General features: G+C 44.9%; 1 protein-coding gene across 1 annotated transcript in view; it reads left to right on the forward strand.

Moving 5' to 3' along the window:
- Positions 1–20,944, forward strand: part of LOC121002376 (fibrocystin-L-like) — a 251,165-nt gene that overhangs the window by 148,536 nt on the left and 81,685 nt on the right. Inside the window, 3 exon segments of the mRNA XM_040433838.1 lie at positions 4,880–5,861; positions 14,577–14,822; positions 15,117–15,266. Of these exon segments, the coding sequence (XP_040289772.1) occupies positions 4,880–5,861; positions 14,577–14,822; positions 15,117–15,266 (1,378 nt within the window).

Here is a 20,944-nt window from a genome sequence, read left to right on the forward strand (position 1 = left end):
CTGAGATGGTGTGGGCCTATAACAATCAGGTCCATTCTACAACAGGGTATTCTCCTTATACTCTCCTCTTTGGACGGTCTGGGCGAAGTGTCCGAGAGCTACAGTTAAATTATGTGGATGGGTTCCCTCCAAGAGATCCAGCCTCCTGGGTGGGGGCACACCGGCAGAGACTTGAGACAGTTCATCGATTGGTGCGGCAGCGTCTGCAAGAAAATTCTCATCCTAATAAGACCCCGGTGCAAAGGGCACCATTGCAGCCAGGTGACCTGGTGCTGGTGCGTGTCTGGAAGCCTCAAGGAAAATTGGAAAGCAGGTGGGAGGCTGTGCCGTATCGTGTAGTTGCCCGCAAGTATTCAAATGGGCCAGTGTACGAAGTCCAGAAGGAAGGAACTGATTGTGTCCGAGTACTTCACAGAAATATGTTGCACCTGTGTCAATCTGAAGAAGCAAATTGTGATGGAACTGATATTGTCAACAAGGTCCCACAGTCAGAGACTGGTGGTGTGGAATGGGCTTACGATGATGAGGATGATTGTTGGCCAATCCCTACTCCTGAGGATGTTCCACCTGTGACTACTGTGCCCCCAGCCTGTGCCCCCTCTGGTGCGGAGTCTGCTGGTCCTTCTCAGCCTATGGCTACAGCACCCCAGAGTATACCAGTGGTTCTCAGACGCACCACTAGACAAAATGCTGGCACTCCCCCTGTTCGGTATGCGGAGGATGAGTTTATTTGGCCTGCCATACAACGGTACATTACCTACGTATAAGAGTACAGCCCTCTGGGTATTCAGTCATTGGCAGGGACTGCCAATCTTAAAGTGGGGGGGAAGGTATGTAAAAAACAGTCATGTAATGTCTCTAAATTTCATTATCCTGGTAAACTGTGTTAAAATTTAATGTAAAATGCCTGCAGTATTTGTTTGCTCAGTAGATGGCAGCATAGGACCAATTTGCATTGGAGTTTACCATAGAGAAAGTGTATTAGTGACACTGGTTCTTTAAGGCAGCAGCTAAGTGTTGAAGTGACACGCCCCTTGTGATGTCAGCCTGCCTCAGTGTGAGCAGGAAGAAGGAGGAAGAGAGACTGGAACTGCAGCTGCCGCCATATTGGCAAGATAGAAAACAAGTTCTGTGTTGTGTAAGACGTGTGTGGAGAAACTAAATGACATTCCTGTACAGCCAAGCTGTGTGAACTTCGGTCTAGAGACGGATGGAGTACAAAGAAACCGTGCATTTAGTGAAGCCAAGTTAAAAGGACTGTGTGCAGCAACTAACCTGTGGAGCCGACATTGGGCTGTGTGGATTGCCCCAAACAGTAAAGAGACTCACAGTGCTGTCGAGGTACCGGACAGTAACTGTAATAATCCTGGATTATATTCAACTAGTTTTCCGGCTTGCTGAGGAGGACTTCTTTGTTGCGGATCCTGCGCTGATTAAAGAAAAGGACGACATCGGGCCCCACCGTGCACTTCCACAAACTGTAAGCGGTCCACTTGGACCACTGGGATAAGGGGGGGTGCGCACCTGCTTGAAAGTTAGGGTCAGTTAGGGATAGTTTCTGGGACTATTCTTTCTTAGTGTCCGCACTGCAAATACGGACACAGCGAAGGTAAAAATAGTTGCAGTGTTTAACTTGTATTGTTTATACTGTTTTGAATATTTTGCTTGTCTTTACCTTTGTAACTGCATTGTTAACCTGCTTTTATTAATTTATAGTAAATGCAATTTTATTAATCTTGACTTCTGCATACGCACTCTTTTCTGGTTGCGGAGTCAAACCACCTGCCTTGCTCTCGGTTCACACTCCCTCAGGCCATTACTACCTGGGTATCGGTACAGTTGAAATGCAGTACAGAAGAAGCAGAATTAAAGGGGTTTTCCAGAAAAAAAAATTTAAGACTTATGTTCAGGATAGGTCATTAGTTTCAGATCTGCGGGGGTGCGACACCGCCCTAGTTGCAGCTCATTGACTTGAATGGGGCTGAGCTGCAATACCAAGCAATGCCACTATACGATGTCTGGCTCTTTTCTTGGTAAGCTGCCAGGAGCCTGCATCACCCACCAGAGCTCCGATGAGCGCAGCAGATCAATGAAACAGCTGTTTGGCAGAGGTGCCGGAACTTGAACCCCCGCTGATGTGATAATGATGTCCTATCCTGATGATAAGTCATCATTATCTTTTCCAGGATAACCCCTTTAAATGTTACAAAGTCTTTTTACTAAGAACTTCAGATACATTCAGTAACAGCAGACGTTAAGTACAAATCTTCTCTGGCACCAGCAAGGATTATGGAGGCAGGTTGGATGGTGGCAATTTAGTGCTTAGGTGGTTCAGGCCTAGTTGCGGTCTAGGTGATGGGTGTGTTGTCTGTAGTCCCTCACCGCACAGCAGCGTCTCTAATGCTGGTTGTAACAGTTCACTCTGCTCTCTTGCGTCTCAAGACTTTACTTGAGAAAGGTTTGAGTAGTTCTCTATGGAGAATCCATACAGGACCTCTGCAGTATGCTTCTTCTCCCCTCTGTCTCCGGACAGGAACCACCCCTCCTGGCACAATGCAGCAGCAGCCCACTCCTACCTAAGAGGTGAGGAACAGGGTGGTTTAACTTCTTCCTGCCAACCTTTGCCATCTATTCCTTGGTGTTAACTAACTGGCCCAGAAGCAACCAAAAAAATACACAACATTATTATAATAATAAAAACTATATACAGTCACGTCTTCCTCATATGTGAGAGACACTATATAAGGTGATAGTTTGCACCCAATAATTCCACGAAAGCGGTCGCATTAGATTACAGTGCAATATCATGTGTAATATATTTCTATCGGGAATGGGTGATATTCCCATTTCCGGTTAGAGCAATAACATGGCACATAATATGTACCACCATATAACATGCCATACAGGGCTGACAGAGATTGTCTATGGAGATATTCTACCCTAGAAGCTCTAACTGTGTAGTACGAAGCCTCAGGGACTCATAGGGGGAGACTTATCAAGATTGGCATTTCCTACTTGTCCTCTTGATCCCCTGTACTCTGGAGTGAGATGCATCTGATTTATGAATAAGCAGATACCTCGCAATAAATTAGGCATATCTCTGCACCCAGAAACTGAGATCTGCTATGGCTGGTGTAGACATGAGCTATAAATTATGTGAGTTTCCAGAGTAAATGATAGCAATTTTTTTGGGCTTTGGAGACTGCGCCCACTCCACCTTGCCCGAGTGGTGAGAATCTGAAAAAGTCACAAATTATGGAGCAATATGGTGTGCGCGATAACGTGTGGCTTTTTAACAGCACAAAAGTGGAGTAATATCTTTGATATAGGCTTAGTACACATGGCTCTGCGAGGTGTCTGGGGCCTTAAAGGGGTTGTGCAGTGTCATAATATTGATCGATAGGTCATCAATACCAGATCGACAGCGTTCAGGTAAACTCTGGACACAGAGCTTGTATGAGCGTCGTAACCACTTCAACCAGCTGATCCGCGGGGGTGCTGGGAATTGGATATAAGTCCCTTTCTTGTCTTCCTTCTTCACTCTTTACATAGACACATAGCTGGGGTTTGCCTTATTAAATCGCAGTTTTTCTTTTCTTGATCCGAGGCTTCATTCCCCAGTTATAATACTTTTTCTTAATATGCAAAGTAGGTCTTTGGTGCAATGAGGGTGCCACAATTGTTCTTGTTGCACCTAAGCTCCACTCTTTTCTGTGGCCAGCCCTTCCCTCTCTATTTTGTCACTCCATGGCCCTGTCAATGAAAATGACCAGGAAGGGGATGGCCATCAAAATTAGTGGAGCTTGGGTACAGCAAGAGCAATGGTGACACCCTCGCTGCACCAATGGCCTGATTTTCCAATTAAGAAAAAGTATCATAACTCAGGACTGGAGCCTCGGATAAGCAAAAATACAACAGCGTTTTAATCAGGTGAACCACAGCTATGCGCCTATACAGTTGGATATGGAGGTCACTGATGACCAAAAAAAATACTTGTACTCACCTTACCCTGATCCTCTGACGTACAGGAAGAGTCATATTCCTCATTGCATGGTTAATGTCCTGAGACATGCCGGGTTCCTGGTCAGTGAATCATGTTGGACTACTGCCATTTAGCGCCACCCCTGAGGGAATACACATGTAAGATAATTCAACCCCAAGGGGCTTGTGCACCAATCAGAGGCTTAGCTAGAAGGACTGCAGAGGGGCGGTGGCCCCAGGCCCATTCTGCTTCTTCTAGCTTCTGTCTCTCACTCAGCTCTAAATCAAACCTTCCATGCTACGTGCCTACTGGTGGATACCACCCCCTTTTATAGACTAAGGTACTTGTGCACCAATCAGAGGCTTAGCTAGAAGGACTGCAGAGGGGCGGTGGCCCCAGACCCACTCAGCTTCTTCTACTCTCTGTCTCTCACTCAGCTCTAAATCAAACCTTCCATGCTACGTGCCTACTGGTGGATACCACCCCCTTTTGTAGACTAAGGTATTTGTGCACCAATCAGAGGCTTAGCTAGAAGGACTCCAGAGGGACGGTGGCCCCAGACCCACTCAGGAGTCCTTAGCTTCTGTCTCTCACTCAGCTCTAAATCACACCTTCCATGGTGTGTGACTTTGATTGGAGAGCACATGGTCTGAGTATTGGGTTCTTTGCTGGGTGGTACACCCAACAAAGAACCCGATACTGAAACCATGTGCTCTCCTGTCAGACTACTAGGGCCATGCTCCTCACTATCATCCTAAATGGAAAAGGAATGCACCAATATATGATGTAAATCCCCAGACAATCCAAGCACTCCTCACTTATTCTAATAAAACCATGCAAAAATGTATATATCTCCTAACTCAATTTACTAAAATCCTGTTGTTCTTTTTATCTCAGGTTTCAGTCGGTAATTATCCTTGTGTCGTGTCTTCTTCTAGCGAGACTTCAGTTACATGTAATGTGGATCCCCAGAACTCCATGGATATTGGGGTTGCAGAAATGGTGTCACTTACAGTAAACAACTTTGGTTATGCCATCAACTCTTTAAGAAATGAGATGAGCAGGCGATTCGCCCTCCTACCCCACATTGACTCCATCTCGCCAATCAACGGGTCTGATAAAGGATCCACCAGAATTACCATACACGGGTCCGGCTTCTTGACCAGCAATGGCAGCCTTGAGGTGACGGGATTAGGCTGTAAAATCGTGTCTCTAACTTACACAGATATTGTATGTGACACTCTGCCTAGTTATTCACACAGTGTAAACGTTGCCGTAAAGGTGAGGGGAATCAGTGCCCAGTGCAAAGGATCCTGCAGCTTTACCTATTCAAGTGCACTTACACCACAAGTATCCAGTGTTGACCCAACTATAGTGCGAAATGCTACCACAATCCACATCAATGGCCTTGGCTTTGGGGAGGTCGCTGATGATGTCACCGTTTATGTCGGTGCCATGGAATTGAATGTGGTAGATGCCAATGACACAGACATAACGTGCAACATAGACCCCATTCCTGCCGGAAACTATCCTGTCAAAGTCATTGTACATAGGAAAGGCTTGGCTCAAGGGTCTTTCACCATGAACAGTCCTGCCGAAGCCACGCTCTTGACACCTTCTGGAAGTGTTTTAGGTGGAACTCTTCTACTCATACAAGGGAATGGATTTCCTCCTACCAACACTACTGTGCAAGTCGGTGGTGCACCATGTCCAGTCACTGCAATTGCTCCTTATAGTCTCCAGTGCATGACTCCACCCAGGACCACTGCTACAACCACTTCCGTGATCATCCGTGTACCATCTGCCTCTTACCCATCACTCAGCTTCTCCTACTCAGAGGCCGATACCCCAACGGTAACGTCAGTTCTTCCAAATACAGGTATGACTATAAAAATGTTAGTTATACGATATGTACTAGATGTAGCAGAGCCAGACATCCCAACCTGCAAAAACTCATTTCAGGGAGGTGCACTTCTCATTTCAGGGAGGTTTTCTTTTTCTTTTTTTTTCACGAACTTTTTATTACATTTTCCAAACATATGAAGTATCTGCACACTTTGCTCTATGGTGTGGAGGACCGGGCTCATTACCCTGCCCCAAATTATCATATTTATATATATGATTAAAGCATCCAGGGGGTGTGAATTTAACACTGGGGTAAATAATATAATTAAAATGGAGGGTTAAATGTGTAAATGTATTTTCCCAAAAATGCATCTCTCTCAATAGTTCTATAGCTACTGAATGAGACAGAAGAAGGGATGCCTTTAACATATAGATCTCCTTGAGAAGCCAATTTGACCCTAAAGGGTTAATTCAACCTGTAATGTAAACTCTGTGTCCTGTCACTTCTCTTCTCTCTCTGCTCTGCTATCTGACTGAGATAAACCTTTCCGGGAGATATTGTCTCACATGCGGGTGTCAGGGAGCCGCTATCTAATAGCGGGAGACTCCCTGAACCTCCGGGAGAGTTGAGATCCCTGCAGAGCTGAGAATGGTGTTGGTCACTGTCAGATCATGATGATAAACAGTCTAAGGGCCAGTTCACACTGAGTTTTTTGGTGCTGATTTTGGAACGTTTCTGCCTAAAAAGCAGCTCGAAAAAACGCCTCAAAACGGCCTCCCATTCATTTCAATAGGAAGCAGCACGTGTAAGTAAAAGAAATAAGTGTGTAAAAAAGGAGCCGCGCGCCCTATCTGGGGCCAGAATCAGCACTGAATCTCCCATTGAAATGAATAGGAAGCCGAAAAAACTGCTCCATGTAAGTCCATGAGGTTTTTTTACGCATTTTCCCACACGTTTTTTTTGGCACAGGTCTGCTTTAAAAACCTCAAGCTGAAAACAGCTTTGTATTGAAGTGAACACCCATTGGATAAAAAAAAGACGTGTCAAAAAACAGCATAAAAAAAGTGGTAGAAAACGCCTGAAAAGCATGCGTTTTTTTCAAGCTGAAAAAAGAAAAAAAATTGCGGATTTGGCGCTGATGTATGTTTAAGCATGTTCATGTGAATTGACCCTAACAATGACCACATATGTACCTCAAGTAATTAGGCTTATATTAGGCGATTGCCGGCAGGGAAGAGTTAATTCCTGCTCTTAAGTGGAGAAAACTGCTGCTATTACATGCAGCGATCTCCTCCACAGTGTGGGGAGCAGTGATCACTAATACCATCGCTCGTCCCCATACTGAATCATTATTTGATGATCTGCCGCCGGCAAACAATGATTTTTAAACCTGCTGATTCCTAGTACCAGATGAGCGATCGGCGGCAGTATTACACTGCCAGATCATTGCTAACTAGCGTTCCTACAAACACTCGTTATCGATGATCTTCATGATTATCTGCCTGTCTAATATAAGTTTTAGTGGTAATCGGTGGACACCCTAAATCTACAAAACGTAATAAATTTAGGATATGTGATTTAGACCAATTGCTGACAATCCATTGACACTTTGATCGGTCATGTTTTTGGGATGCTAGTCACCATGATTTGGTCAGTTATTTCCATCAGTTATTGTGAGCCAGGTGCAGGTCAAAAACACTGAACAGGTGCAGATCTTTCCATTAGGGCTCATGCGCACGGCCGTTGTGCGGCCGTTCCGTGCATTGGGGACCGAAATTTGGGGTCACCACTGCATGGACAACATCAACTTGAATGTTCTTTTTTTTTTGCGGTGCGGAGAGAATGGGTCCGCATCCGTGATGCAGGGAGCACGCGGCCGGTGCCCGCATATTGCGGACCCGCTGTTTGCGGCCCACAATACGGGCCACGGCTGGCAACAGCCGTCTGCATGAGCCCTTATACCTTATCTGAGTAGCTTCACTACTAGTTTTGGCTCACAATAACTGATGGAAATAACTGACCAAATAACTGAAGTGTGAACTTGGCCTTAGTTGCCCATAGCAACCAATCAGATTCCCCCTTTCATTTTGCAGAGCTCTTTTGGAAAATGAAAGGTGGAATCTGATTGGTTGCTATGGGCACAATCAGGTGTCCAGAGGCATAAGGGCGGCCATATACATTCCATATCTGTCGGCTGAACTATTGTTTGGCTGACCGCTATCTCTCCCAACTCCTTCCCGACGTCCACATACACATACACGTTCAGCTCGGCCAAACCTGTATGTGTATTCACTGGGGAGAGAGGAGAAAGCTGCTGTGGTGGCTTATCTCCTGGGAGAACACGAGGATGGGGAGAGAATATTTATTAACCACCTCCGGACCGCCTAACGCAGGATCGCGTTCCGGAGGTGGCAGCCCTGCGCAGAGTCACGCATATATGCGTCATCTCGCGATGGCCGAGATTTCCTGTGAACGCGCGCACACAGGCGCGCGCGCTCACAGGAACGGAAGGTAAGAGAGTTGATCTCCAGCCTGCCAGCGGCGATCGTTCGCTGGCAGGCTGGAGATGTGTTTTTTTTAACCCCTAACAGGTATATTAGACGCTGTTTTGATAACAGCGTCTAATATACCTGCTACCTGCTCCTCTGGTGGTCCCCTTTGTTTGGATCGACCACCAGAGGACACAGGTAGCTCAGTAAAGTACCACCAAGCACCACTACACTACACTACACCCCCCCCCCGTCACTTATTAACCCCTTATTAGCCCCTGATCACCCCATATAGACTCCCTGATCACCCCCCTGTCATTGATTACCCCCCTGTCATTGATCACCCCCCTGTAAAGCTCCATTCAGATGTCCGCATGATTTTTACGGATCCACTGATAGATGGATCGGATCCGCAAAACGCATCCGGACGTCTGAATGAAGCCTTACAGGGGCGTGATGAATGACTGTGGTGATCACCCCATATAGACTCCCTGATCACCCCCCTGTCATTGATTACCCCCCTGTCATTGATTACCCCCCTGTAAAGCTCCATTCAGACGTCCGCATGATTTTTACGGATCCACTGATAGATGGATCGGATCCGCAAAACGCATACGGACGTCTGAATGAAGCCTTACACGGGCGTGATCAATGACTGTGGTTATCACCCCATATAGACTCCCTGATCACCCCCCTGTCATTGATCACACCCCTGTCATTGATCACACCCCTGTCATTGATCACACCCCTGTCATTGATCACACCCCTGTCATTGATCACCCCCCCTGTCATTGATCACCCCTCTGTAAGGCTCCATTCAGACATTTTTTTGGCCCAAGTTAGCGGAATTTTTTTATTTTTTTCTTACAAAGTCTCATATTCCACTAACTTGTGTCAAAAAATAAAATCTCACATGAACTCACCATACCCCTCACGGAAACCAAATGCGTAAAATTTTTTAGACATTTATATTCCAGACTTCTTCTCACGCTTTAGGGCCCCTAGAATGCCAGGGCAGTATAAATACCCCACATGTGACCCCATTTCGGAAAGAAGACACCCCCAGGTATTCCGTGAGGGGCATATTGAGTCCATGAAAGATTGAAATTTTTGTCCCAAGTTAGCGGAACGGGAGACTTTGTGAGAAAAAAATTAAAAATATCAATTTCCGCTAACTTGTGCCAAAAAAAAAAAATTTCTATGAACTCGCCATGCCCCTCATTGAATACCTTGGGGTGTCTTCTTTCCAAAATGGGGTCACATGTGGGGTATTTATACTGCCCTGGCATTCTAGGGGCCCCAAAGCGTGAGAAGAAGTCTGGTATCCAAATGTCTAAAAATGCCCTCCTAAAAGGAATTTGGGCACCTTTGCGCATCTAGGCTGCAAAAAAGTGTCACACATCTGGTATCGCCGTACTCAGGAGAAGGTGGGGAATGTGTTTTGGGGTGTCATTTTACATATACCCATGCTGGGTGAGAGAAATATCTTGGTCAAATGCCAACTTTGTATAAAAAAATGGGAAAAGTTGTCTTTTGCCAAGATATTTCTCTCACCCAGCAAGGGTATATGTAAAATGACACCCCAAAACACATTCCCCACCTTCTCCTGAGTACGGCAATACCAGATGTGTGACACTTTTTTGCAGCCTAGGTGGGCAAAGGGGCCCATATTCCAAAGAGTACCTTTAGGATTTCACAGGTCATTTACCTACTTACCACACATTAGGGCCCCTGGAAAATGCCAGGGCAGTATAACTACCCCACAAGTGACCCCATTTTGGAAAGAAGACACCCCAAGGTATTCCGTGAGGGGCATGGCAAGTTCCTAGAATTTTTTTATTTTTTGTCACAAGTTAGTGGAAAATGATGATTTTTTATTTTTTTTTTTTTTTTCATACAAAGTCTCATATTCCACTAACTTGTGACAAAAAATAAAAATTTTCATGAACTCACTATGCCCATCAGCGAATACCTTGGGGTCTCTTCTTTCCAAAATGGGGTCACTTGTGGGGTAGTTATACTGCCCTAGCATTCTAGGGGCCCAAATGTGTGGTAAGGAGTTTGAAATCAAATTCTGTAAAAAATGACGAGTGAAATCCGAAAGGTGCTCTTTGGAATATGGGCCCCTTTGCCCACCTAGGCTGCAAAAAAGTGTCACACATCTGGTATCTCCGTAATCGGGAGAAGTTGGGGAATGTGTTTTGGGGTGTCATTTTATATATACCCATGCTGGGTGAGAGAAATATCTTGGCAAAAGACAACTTTTCCCATTTTTTTATACAAAGTTGGCATTTGACCAAGATATTTATCTCACCCAGCATGGGTATATGTAAAAAGACACCCCAAAACACATTCCTCAACTTCTCCTGAGTACGGGGATACCAGATGTGTGACACTTTTTTGCAGCCTAGGTGGGCAAAGGGGCCCATATTCCAAAGAGTACCTTTAGGATTTCACAGGTCATTTACCTACTTACCACACATTAGGGCCCCTGGAAAATGCCAGGGCAGTATAACTACCCCACAAGTGACCCCATTTTGGAAAGAAGACACCCCAAGGTATTCCGTGAGGGGCATGGCAAGTTCCTAGAATTTTTTATTTTTTGTCACAAGTTAGTGGAAAATGATGATTTTTTTTTTTTTTTTTTTTTTCATACAAAGTCTCATATTCCACTAACTTGTGACAAAAAATAAAAATTTTCATGAACTCACTATGCCCATCAGCGAATACCTTGGGGTCTCTTCTTTCCAAAATGGGGTCACTTGTGGGGTAGTTATACTGCCCTGGCATTCTAGGGGCCCAAATGTGTGGTAAGGAGTTTGAAATCAAATTCTGTAAAAAATGACGAGTGAAATCCGAAAGGTGCTCTTTGGAATATGGGCCCCTTTGCCCACCTAGGCTGCAAAAAAGTGTCACACATCTGGTATCTCCGTAATCGGGAGAAGTTGGGGAATGTGTTTTGGGGTGTCATTTTACATATACCCATGCTGGGTGAGAGAAATATCTTGGCAAAAGACAACTTTTCCCATTTTTTTATACAAAGTTGGCATTTGACCAAGATATTTATCTCACCCAGCATGGGTATATGTAAAAAGACACCCCAAAACACATTCCTCAACTTCTCCTGAACACGGGGATACCAGATGTGTGACACTTTTTTGCAGCCTAGGTGGGCAAAGGGGCCCACATTCCAAAGAGCACCTTTCGGATTTCACTCGTCATTTTTTACAGAATTTGATTTCAAACTCCTTACCACACATTTGGGCCCCTAGAATGCCAGGGCAGTATAACTACCCCACAAGTGACCCCATTTTGGAAAGAAGAGACCCCAAGGTATTCGCTGATGGGCATAGTGAGTTCATGGAAGTTTTTATTTTTTGTCACAAGTTAGTGGAATATGAGACTTTGTATGAAAAAAAAAAAAAAAAAAAAAATCATCATTTTCCACTAACTTGTGACAAAAAATAAAAAATTCTAGGAACTCGCCATGCCCCTCACGGAATACCTTTGGGTCTCTTCTTTCCAAAATGGGGTCACTTGTGGGGTAGTTATACTGCCCTGGCATTCTAGGGGCCCAAATGTGTGGTAAGGAGTTTGAAATCAAATTCTGAAAAAAATGACCTGTCAAATCCGAAAGGTGCTCTTTGGAATGTGGGCCCCTTTGCCCACCTAGGCTGCAAAAAAGTGTCACACATCTGGCATCTCCGTACTCAGGAGAAGGTGGGGAATGTGTTTTGGGGTGTCATTTTTTATATACCCATGCTGGGTGAGATAAATATCTTGGTCAAATGCCAACTTTGTATAAAAAAATGGGAAAAGTTGTCTTTTGCCAAGATATTTCTCTCACCCAGCAAGGGTATATGTAAAATGACACCCCAAAACACATTCCCCACCTTCTCCTGAGTACGGAGATACCAGATGTGTGACACTTTTTTGCAGCCTAGGTGGGCAAAGGGGCCCATATTCCAAAGAGCACCTTTCGGATTTGACAGGTCATTTTTTTCAGAATTTGATTTCAAACTCCTTACCACACATTTGGGCCCCTAGAATGCCAGGGCAGTATAACTACCCCACAAGTGACCCCATTTTGGAAAGAAGAGACCCAAAGGTATTTCGTGATGGGCATAGTGAGTTCATAGAAGTTTTTATTTTTTGTCACAAGTTAGTGGAATATGAGACTTTGTAAGAAAAAAAAAAAAAAAAAAAAAATCATCATTTTCCGCTAACTTGTGACAAAAAATAAAAAGTTCTATGAACTCACTATGCCCATCAGCGAATACCTTAGGGTGTGTACTTTCCGAAATGGGGTCATTTGTGGGGTGTTTGTACTGTCTGGCCATTGTAGAACCTCAGGAAACATGACAGGTGCTCAGAAAGTCAGAGCTGCTTCAAAAAGCGGAAATTCACATTTTTGTACCATAGTTTGTAAACGCTATAACTTTTACCCAAACCATTTTTTTTTTACCCAAACATTTTTTTTTTATCAAAGAGATGTAGAACTATAAATTTAGAGCAAAATTTCTATATGGATCTCGTTTTTTTTGCAAAATTTTACAACTGAAAGTGAAAAATGTCATTTTTTTGCAAAAAAATCGTTAAATTTCGATTAATAACAAAAAAAGTAAAAATGTCAGCAGCAATGAAATACCACCAAATGAAAGCTCTATTAGTGAGAAGAAAAGGAGGTAAAATTCATTTGGGTGGTAAGTTGCATGACCGAGCAATAAACGGTGAAAGTAGTGTAGGTCAGAAGTGTAAAAAGTGGCCTGGTCTTTCAGGGTGTTTAAGCACTGGGGGCTGAGGTGGTTAAACCCCATCTTTCTCTCTCCTCGGGGCAATTTTGTGAGCTGCCCACACATTAGACTGTCAGCCGAACCTGACGACAATGGCGGGTTCAGATGCCAATTCACTAATGTGTCCGGCGGCCTTGAGAGCAAAGTCACCACGGCCGACTAACTTATGTGTACGTGTGCCGACTCTGGTCCGACAGATGATGAAAGAAGGATCGTGCATGTTAAGTTTCAACATGCCCAATCCTTTGTTCTCATGGGAGATAAGCTGCTATCACAGGTGTTTGGCAGCAACTTATTCTCTTCTCTCCACTGAGAACACATGCATGCTCGGTCAAACTACACGCACATGTGGCTGGAGGAGTCGGGAGGACTAGCTTACAGGTATAGAAGATCTGTATCCACTCTTAGTATCTGTACACAAGTAGCACATAACACAGTCTTTTGCTGCGGTTTTTCTTGTACGTCTTCTTAATTCATTTTGCCTGGAAGGGACTAAAACAAGTCCGTCTAGCAAGGTGAGGGCAAGCTAAAAAGGGAACGTCCATCTCACAAATATTTCTGTACCATTGTTGGAGCTCCAAAATTCCCAGCATAGGCAAAATTTCTGACTGCCTGCAGTCACCACTAGGGGGAGATAAGGAGTTTACTTGTCAGTTTTGGGTAAGTACCAATAAAACTGGTCATGATTTATCAGGAGGGTGCTGGTTCACCAACTTTTAGAAAGATGTAATTATACTAAAGCCATAAAATGACACAGATTGGTATAACATGAATGTAACCACATTTCATTTTGTGACTTTAAGGAGTTCATAATGCACCAAATTTATTAAAAAGCATGCACAAAAAATAGAGCTCTATCAACTATAGAGATATATCAACAAATTAATCACCACAAAATGTTGTACCTCGAGCTTGGATACTCACTTTTAGGGGTTTACCTGTTGAAGCAGGTTATCCCTTATCCATTGCACTGGTGATAACTATCAGATAAGGGGGGGGGGGGCCCTATTGGTGGAACCCCCACCAATCACAAGAATAAGGGCCCTATATGTTGCAGTTCCCCTTGAAATGAACTTAACGGCAGGTCGAGCCTGTGCACTGTTGCCCCAATGTATGTGGTATCCAGTCCTATGATCAGTGGGGGTCCACGTGGTAGGACACCCCTGATCTTATAGTTATTCCCTCTCCTTGTAGTGTGCATGCTTGACCTACCTTTCCATTCACTTCAGGGACTCTACAGGGTACTAGCACCCTTTCTTGTGGACCCAGCAGTAGGACCTCCATCAATCTAATAGTCATCCTGCTGATAGGGGAAAACTTGCTTCAACCTAAATACCGCCTTAGGGCTAATTCTGCCCATGCTGTATAGGAAAAGTCTTGTAATTTGGTCTCAGTGAGTACCAGATTATCATGTATGCTGGATATATCTGTCAGATCGTGATTCTTGTCTTTATGTTGTTTCTCAGGACCTTCTGGAACCATTGTCACAGTGTCTGGGTCTGGTTTTGGTTTGGATGCCTCAGAAATGAAAGTGACCATTGGCAATGCCACCTGCTCCATCACAGGAGCGTCTGATAGCCAGCTGAACTGCACCATAGGAGATCACTGGGGCGGCACATTCCCCGTCTCATTTCAGAATCAGAAGGGGTTTGCAAGATCCAGTGCAAGATTCACCTATGAACTTAGTATGACCGGTGTCTCTCCAAGTGAAGGTGAGTCTAATTCTGGTAAGGCTAGTGGCAATCAATATGGCCACCACTATATCTCATGCAGGGTATGTTATTTTCTGGAACCCTGAATAGCAAATCTGTCTAAATATATTATGTGGCAGTTGTGTATGTATGACTGTAAACTTCTTATTCAAGTGTCTGAGAAATTGTCATGAAATCCCTTGTGGGACCTTTAATGGCAGCCTTTGGCAGTCACCGAGATGTCCTAGAATACCCCATAGTGTTTTACTTCAAGTACTTATCCAGTGACCATCAATTCTATTTGTCCTCATACAGGTGGTTTTGGTGGTGGATTAATCCTCACCATCGCTGGCTCCGGATTTGATGTTCAAATTTCCAAGGTCTTTGTGTGCGGCTCTAAATGTGAGGTGGACCAAACGCGATCAGATGCAGGTTTTCTGTATTGCGCAGTGCCCATAAGGAACGGTAAGTGAGCTGCTATAGTAAGATCAATTATTTCTTTATAATATTCTTTAGTCTAAGAAAATGTAATATAATAAATTTGAATCTGAAATAATATTAGAATATATAAAAGTATAAAGTTGAGTGTATGTGTGTATGTATGTATGTCTGCTAAAGGAATCCACACCGTTGCATTTTCAATCACGAAACTTGGCACACAGGTACATTAGGTGTCCGGGAAGGTCTCTAGCACGTACCGTTCCTGAGATTTTCCCAAAAATGCATTAGCCAATAGAAGCCTGGTCACATGACACTTACCAGCCAATAAAAGCTTTCAGGCCCTTAGTCTCCACATACACACAGTTTTACTCCAGGTTACCATAACAACCCAGCCATTTTTCTTCACTGCTGTAGGTCAGCTTAAAAGGGGCAGGGAGCTGTGGATGACACTATTAAGGGAGCGGAGTGCTGTGGGGGTCACAGTTAATGGGGCAGGTAGGATGGCCATTCAGGCCACCCTCAAAAGAAGGGATTATAAACCCCACCCCAGATACCACTAAGCCATTCCGCAGCCGACGGGGATTGAAAAAAATGAAGGTAAAAATCTACTTTTGTCAGCCTCAGAGGTGAAAGGGAGGGTGACTTTTTCCCTGCAGCTCTCTCTCAGACAGCACAGTGCTGCTGTCTGAGAGTGAGATGTTCAAAAGGACATCCGTGTTTCTGTCCATGCCCTGTGCCGGACAGAGGACAGGGAGTCTGAAAGCTGGCCTGTCCGGCCTAAAACTGGACCACTGGCCACCATAGGGGCATGCTACTGTGGAGGTCACAGTTAAGGGGATGGTCTGCTATGGAGTTCAGTGTTAAAGGACAGATTGCTGTAGAGGCCACTGTTAAGGGGACGGGGTGTTGTGGAAATCACTTTTAAGGAGATGGGGTACTGTGGAGGTCACTGTTAAAAGGGGCGGGCTGCTGTGGAGGTCACTTTTAAGGGGGCGGGATGCTGTGGAGGTCACTGTAAAAGGGGCGGGCTGCTGTGGAGGTCAGTGTTAAGGGGCGGGATGCTGTGGAGGTCACTGTTAAAGGGGCAGATGCTGTGGAGGTCTCTGTTAAGGGGACGGTCCGCTATGGAGGTCAGTGTTAAGGGGCGAGGTGCTCTAGAGGTCACTGTAAGGGGGCGGGGTGTTGTGGAGGTCACTAATAAAAGGGCGGCTGCTGTGGAGGTCACTGTTAAAGGAGAGGGTGCTGTGGATGTTACTGTTAAGGGGGCAGGCCACTGTGGAGGTCACTGTTAAAGGGGCGGGGTACTGTAGATGTCACCTACATTAACCACCTCCGGACCGCCGAACGCAGCGACGCGCCCTGGAGGTGGTTGATTCATTCCTCCTGGACGCGCCGGCGCGTCCTCTCGCGAGACGCGAGATTTCCTGTGAGCACGCGCACACAGGCGCGAGCGCTCACAGGAACGGAAGGTAAGCGAGTGGATCTCCAGCCTGCCAGCGGCGATCGTTCTCTGGCAGGCTGGAGATGTGATTTTTTTTAACCCCTAACAGGTATATTAGATGCTGTTTTGATAACAGCGTCTAATATACCTGCTACCTGGTCCTCTGGTGGTCCCCTTTGTTTGGATCGACCACCAGAGGACACAGGTAGCTCAGTAATATGTAGCACCACACTACACTACACCCCCCCCGTCACTTATTAACCCCTTATTCACCCCTGATCACCCCTGATCACCCCAGATCACCCCATATAGACTCCCTGATCACCCCCCTGTCATTGATCACCCCCCTGTAATTGATAACCCCCTGTAAGGCTCCATTCAGAGGTCCGTATGAATTTTACGGATCCACTGATAGATGGATCGGATCCGCAAAACACATACGGACGTCTGAATGGAGCCTTACAGGGGAGTGATCAATGACGGAGGTGATCACCCCATATAGACTCCCTGATCACCCCCCTGTCATTGATCACCCCCCTGTCATTGATCACTCCCCTGTAAGGCTCCATTCAGACGTCCGTATGATTTTTACGGATCCACTGATAGATGGATCGGATCCGCAAAACCAATACAGACGTCTGAATGGAGCCTTACAGCTGGGTGATCACCCCATATAGACTCCCTGATCACCCCCCTGTCATTGATCACCCCCCGGTCATTGATAACCCCCTGTAAGGCTCCATTCAGACATCCGTATGATTTTTACGGATCCACTGATAGATGGATCGGATCCGCAAAACACATACGGACGTCTGAATGGAGCCTTACAGGGGAGTGATCAATGACGGAGGTGATCACCCCATATAGACTCCCTGATCACCCCCCTGTCATTGATCACTCCCCTGTAAAGCTCCATTCAGACGTCCGTATGATTTTTACGGATCCACTGATAGATGGATCGGATCCGCAAAACCAATACAGACGTCTGAATGGAGCCTTACAGGTGGGTGATCACTCCATATAGACTCCCTGATCACCCCCCTGTCATTGATCACCCACCTGTCATTGATCACCCCCCTGTCATTGATCACCCCCCTGTAAGGCTGCATTCAGATGTCCGTATGTTTTTTACGGATCCACGGATACATGGATCGGATCCGCAAAACACATACGGACATCTGAATGGAGCCTTATAGGGGGGTGATCAATGACAGGGGGGTGATCACCCCATATAGACTCCCTGGTCACCCCCCTGTCATTGATCACCCCCCTGTCATTGATCACCCCCCTGTAAGGCTGCATTCAGATGTCCGTATGATTTTTTTTTTCAATCAAATCGTTTTTTATTGTTCAAATAAAGTTGGTATATCACAATACATTTTGTATCACAATTTTCTTGGTGTTTTCTCCACTCCGCATCACAAATATACACAATTATAAAAACATTATCATATGTCCATATATTTGTTACATCTTCTACAATCATTGTACATAATGAATATACCAAGATATAGACAAATCATTTACAAAGTCATTTGACTGTTATACAACAGCACCCACCCCCCCTCCCCCAACAGCCAAACCCCCCCCCCCCTCCCCAGATCAGAGCATGAATTTCCAAGATCTTTTATATTACAACATGAGTGTGAGACAACCATTCATTCCACAACTTTTCAAACTTCAAAGGACATCCCCTCCTAACAAACACTCCCTTCTCTAATGTTAACATATCATTCACCTTTCTCACAAATTCATCCACCGTTGGCGGACTCCCCTGGATCCACCTAAAGGCAATCAATTTCCTGGCCACATACAGTAGTCTCCCAACTGCCACCTTGACCGCCTCTCCCCCACCAATCTCCTTCACATATCCCAGCAAACATATCTTAGGGTCCTTCTGCACCCTCAACTCCACGTTACGATTAATCAAAGACAACACCTCATCCCAATATCTACTTAGCACTGGACAAGACCAAAGCATATGAAATAGATCTGCACCTTCCGCCATACATTTTGGACAATTGTCATCAGTTCTAATCCCAATTTTCCGCAAAAATACTGGAGTTTTGTAGTCCGTATGATTTTTACGGATCCACTGATACATGGATCGGATCCGCAAAACACATACGGACATCTGAATGGAGCCTTACAGGGGGGTGATCACCCCATATAGACTCCCTGATCACCCCCCTGTCATTGATCACCCCCCTGTCATTGATCACCCCCCTGTCATTGATCACCCCCCTGTAAGGCTGCATTCAGATGTCCGTATGATTTTTACGGATCCACTGATACATGGATCGGATCCGCAAAACACATACGGAATGGAATGGAGCCTTATAGGGGGGTGATCAATGACAGGGGGGTGATCACCCCATATAGACTCCCTGATCACCCCCCTGTCATTGATCAGCCCCCTGTCATTGATCACCCCCCTGTAAGGCTCCATTCAGACATTTTTTTGGCCCAAGTTAGCGGAAATAATAATTTTTTTTCTTACAAAGTCTCATATTCCACTAACTTGTGTCAAAAAATAAAATCTCACATGAACTCACCATACCCCTCACGGAATCCAAATGCGTAAAATTTTTTAGACATTTATATTCCAGACTTCTTCTCACGCTTTAGGGCCCCTAGAATGCCAGGGCAGTATAAATACCCCACATGTGACCCCATTTCGGAAAGAAGACACCCCAAGGTATTCCGTGAGGAGCATATTGAGTCCATGAAAGATTGAAATTTTTGTCCCAAGTTAGCGGAAAGGGAGACTTTGTGAGAAAAAAAAAAAATATCAATTTCCGCTAACTTGTGGCAAAAAAAAAAAATTTCTATGAACTCGCCATGCCCCTCATTGAATACCTTGGGATGTCTTCTTTCCAAAATGGGGTCATATGTGGGGTATTTATACTGCCCTGGCATTCTAGGCGCCCTAAAGCGTGAGAAGAAGTCTGGGATCCAAATGTCTAAAAATGCCCTCATAAAATGAATGTGGGCCCCTTTGCGCATCTAGGCTGCAAAAAAATGTCACACATCTGGTATCGCCGTACTCAGGAGAAGTTGGGCAATGTGTTTTGGGGTGTCATTTTACATATACCCATGCTGGGTGAGATAAATATCTTGGTCAAATGCCAACTTTGTATAAAAAATGGGAAAAGTTGTCTTTTGCCGAGATATTTCTCTCACCCAGCATGAGAATATGTAAAAAGACACCCCAAAACACATTGCCCAACTTCTCCTGAATACGGCGATACCACATGTGTGACACTTTTTTGCAGCCTAGGTGGGCAAAGGGGCCCACATTCCAAAGAGCACCTTTCGGATTTCACAGGTCATTTACCTACTTACCACACATTAGGGCCCCTGGAAAATGCCAGGGCAGTATAACTACCCCACAAGTGACCCCATTTTGGAAAGAAGACACCCCAAGGTATTCCGTGAGGGGCATGGCGAGTTACTAGAATTTTATATTTTTTGTCACAAGTTAGCGGAAAATGATGATTTTTTCTTTTTTTTCGTACAAAGTCTCATATTCCACTAACTTGTGACAAAAAAATAAAAACTTCCATGAACTCACTATGCCCATCACAAAATACCTTGGGGTGTCTTCTTTCCAAAATGGGGTCACTTGTGGGGTAGTTATACTGCCCTGGCATTTTAGGGGCCGAATGCGTGAGAAGTGGTTTGAAATCAAAATCTGTAAAAAATGGCTGGTGAAATCCGAAAGGTGCTCTTTGGAATGTGGGCCCCTTTGCCCACCTAGGCTGCAAAAAAGTGTCACACATGTGGTATCGCTGTACTCAGGAGAAGTTGGGCAATGTGTTTTGGGGTGTCATTTTACATATACCCATGCTGGGTGAGAGAAATATCTTGGCAAAAGACAACTTTTCCCATTTTTTTATACAAAGTTGGCATTTGACCAAAATATTTATCTTACCCAGCATGGGTATATGTAAAATGACACCCCAAAACACATTGCCCAACTTCTCCTGAGTACGGAGATACCACATGTGTGACACTTTTTTGCAGCCTAGGTGGGCAAAGGGGCCCACATTCCAAAGAGCACCTTTCGGATTTCACCGGCTATTTTTTACAGATTTTGATTTCAAACTACTTACCACACATTTGGGCCCCTAGAATGCCAGGGCAGTATAACTACCCCACAAGTGACCCCATTTTGGAAAGAAGACACCCAAAGGTATTCGCTGATGGGCATAGTGAGTTCATAGAAGTTTTTATTTTTTGTCACAAGTTAGTGGAATAT

This window comes from Bufo bufo, chromosome 5 (assembly GCF_905171765.1).
Source record: "Bufo bufo chromosome 5, aBufBuf1.1, whole genome shotgun sequence".
Classification (NCBI taxonomy): domain Eukaryota; kingdom Metazoa; phylum Chordata; class Amphibia; order Anura; family Bufonidae; genus Bufo; species Bufo bufo.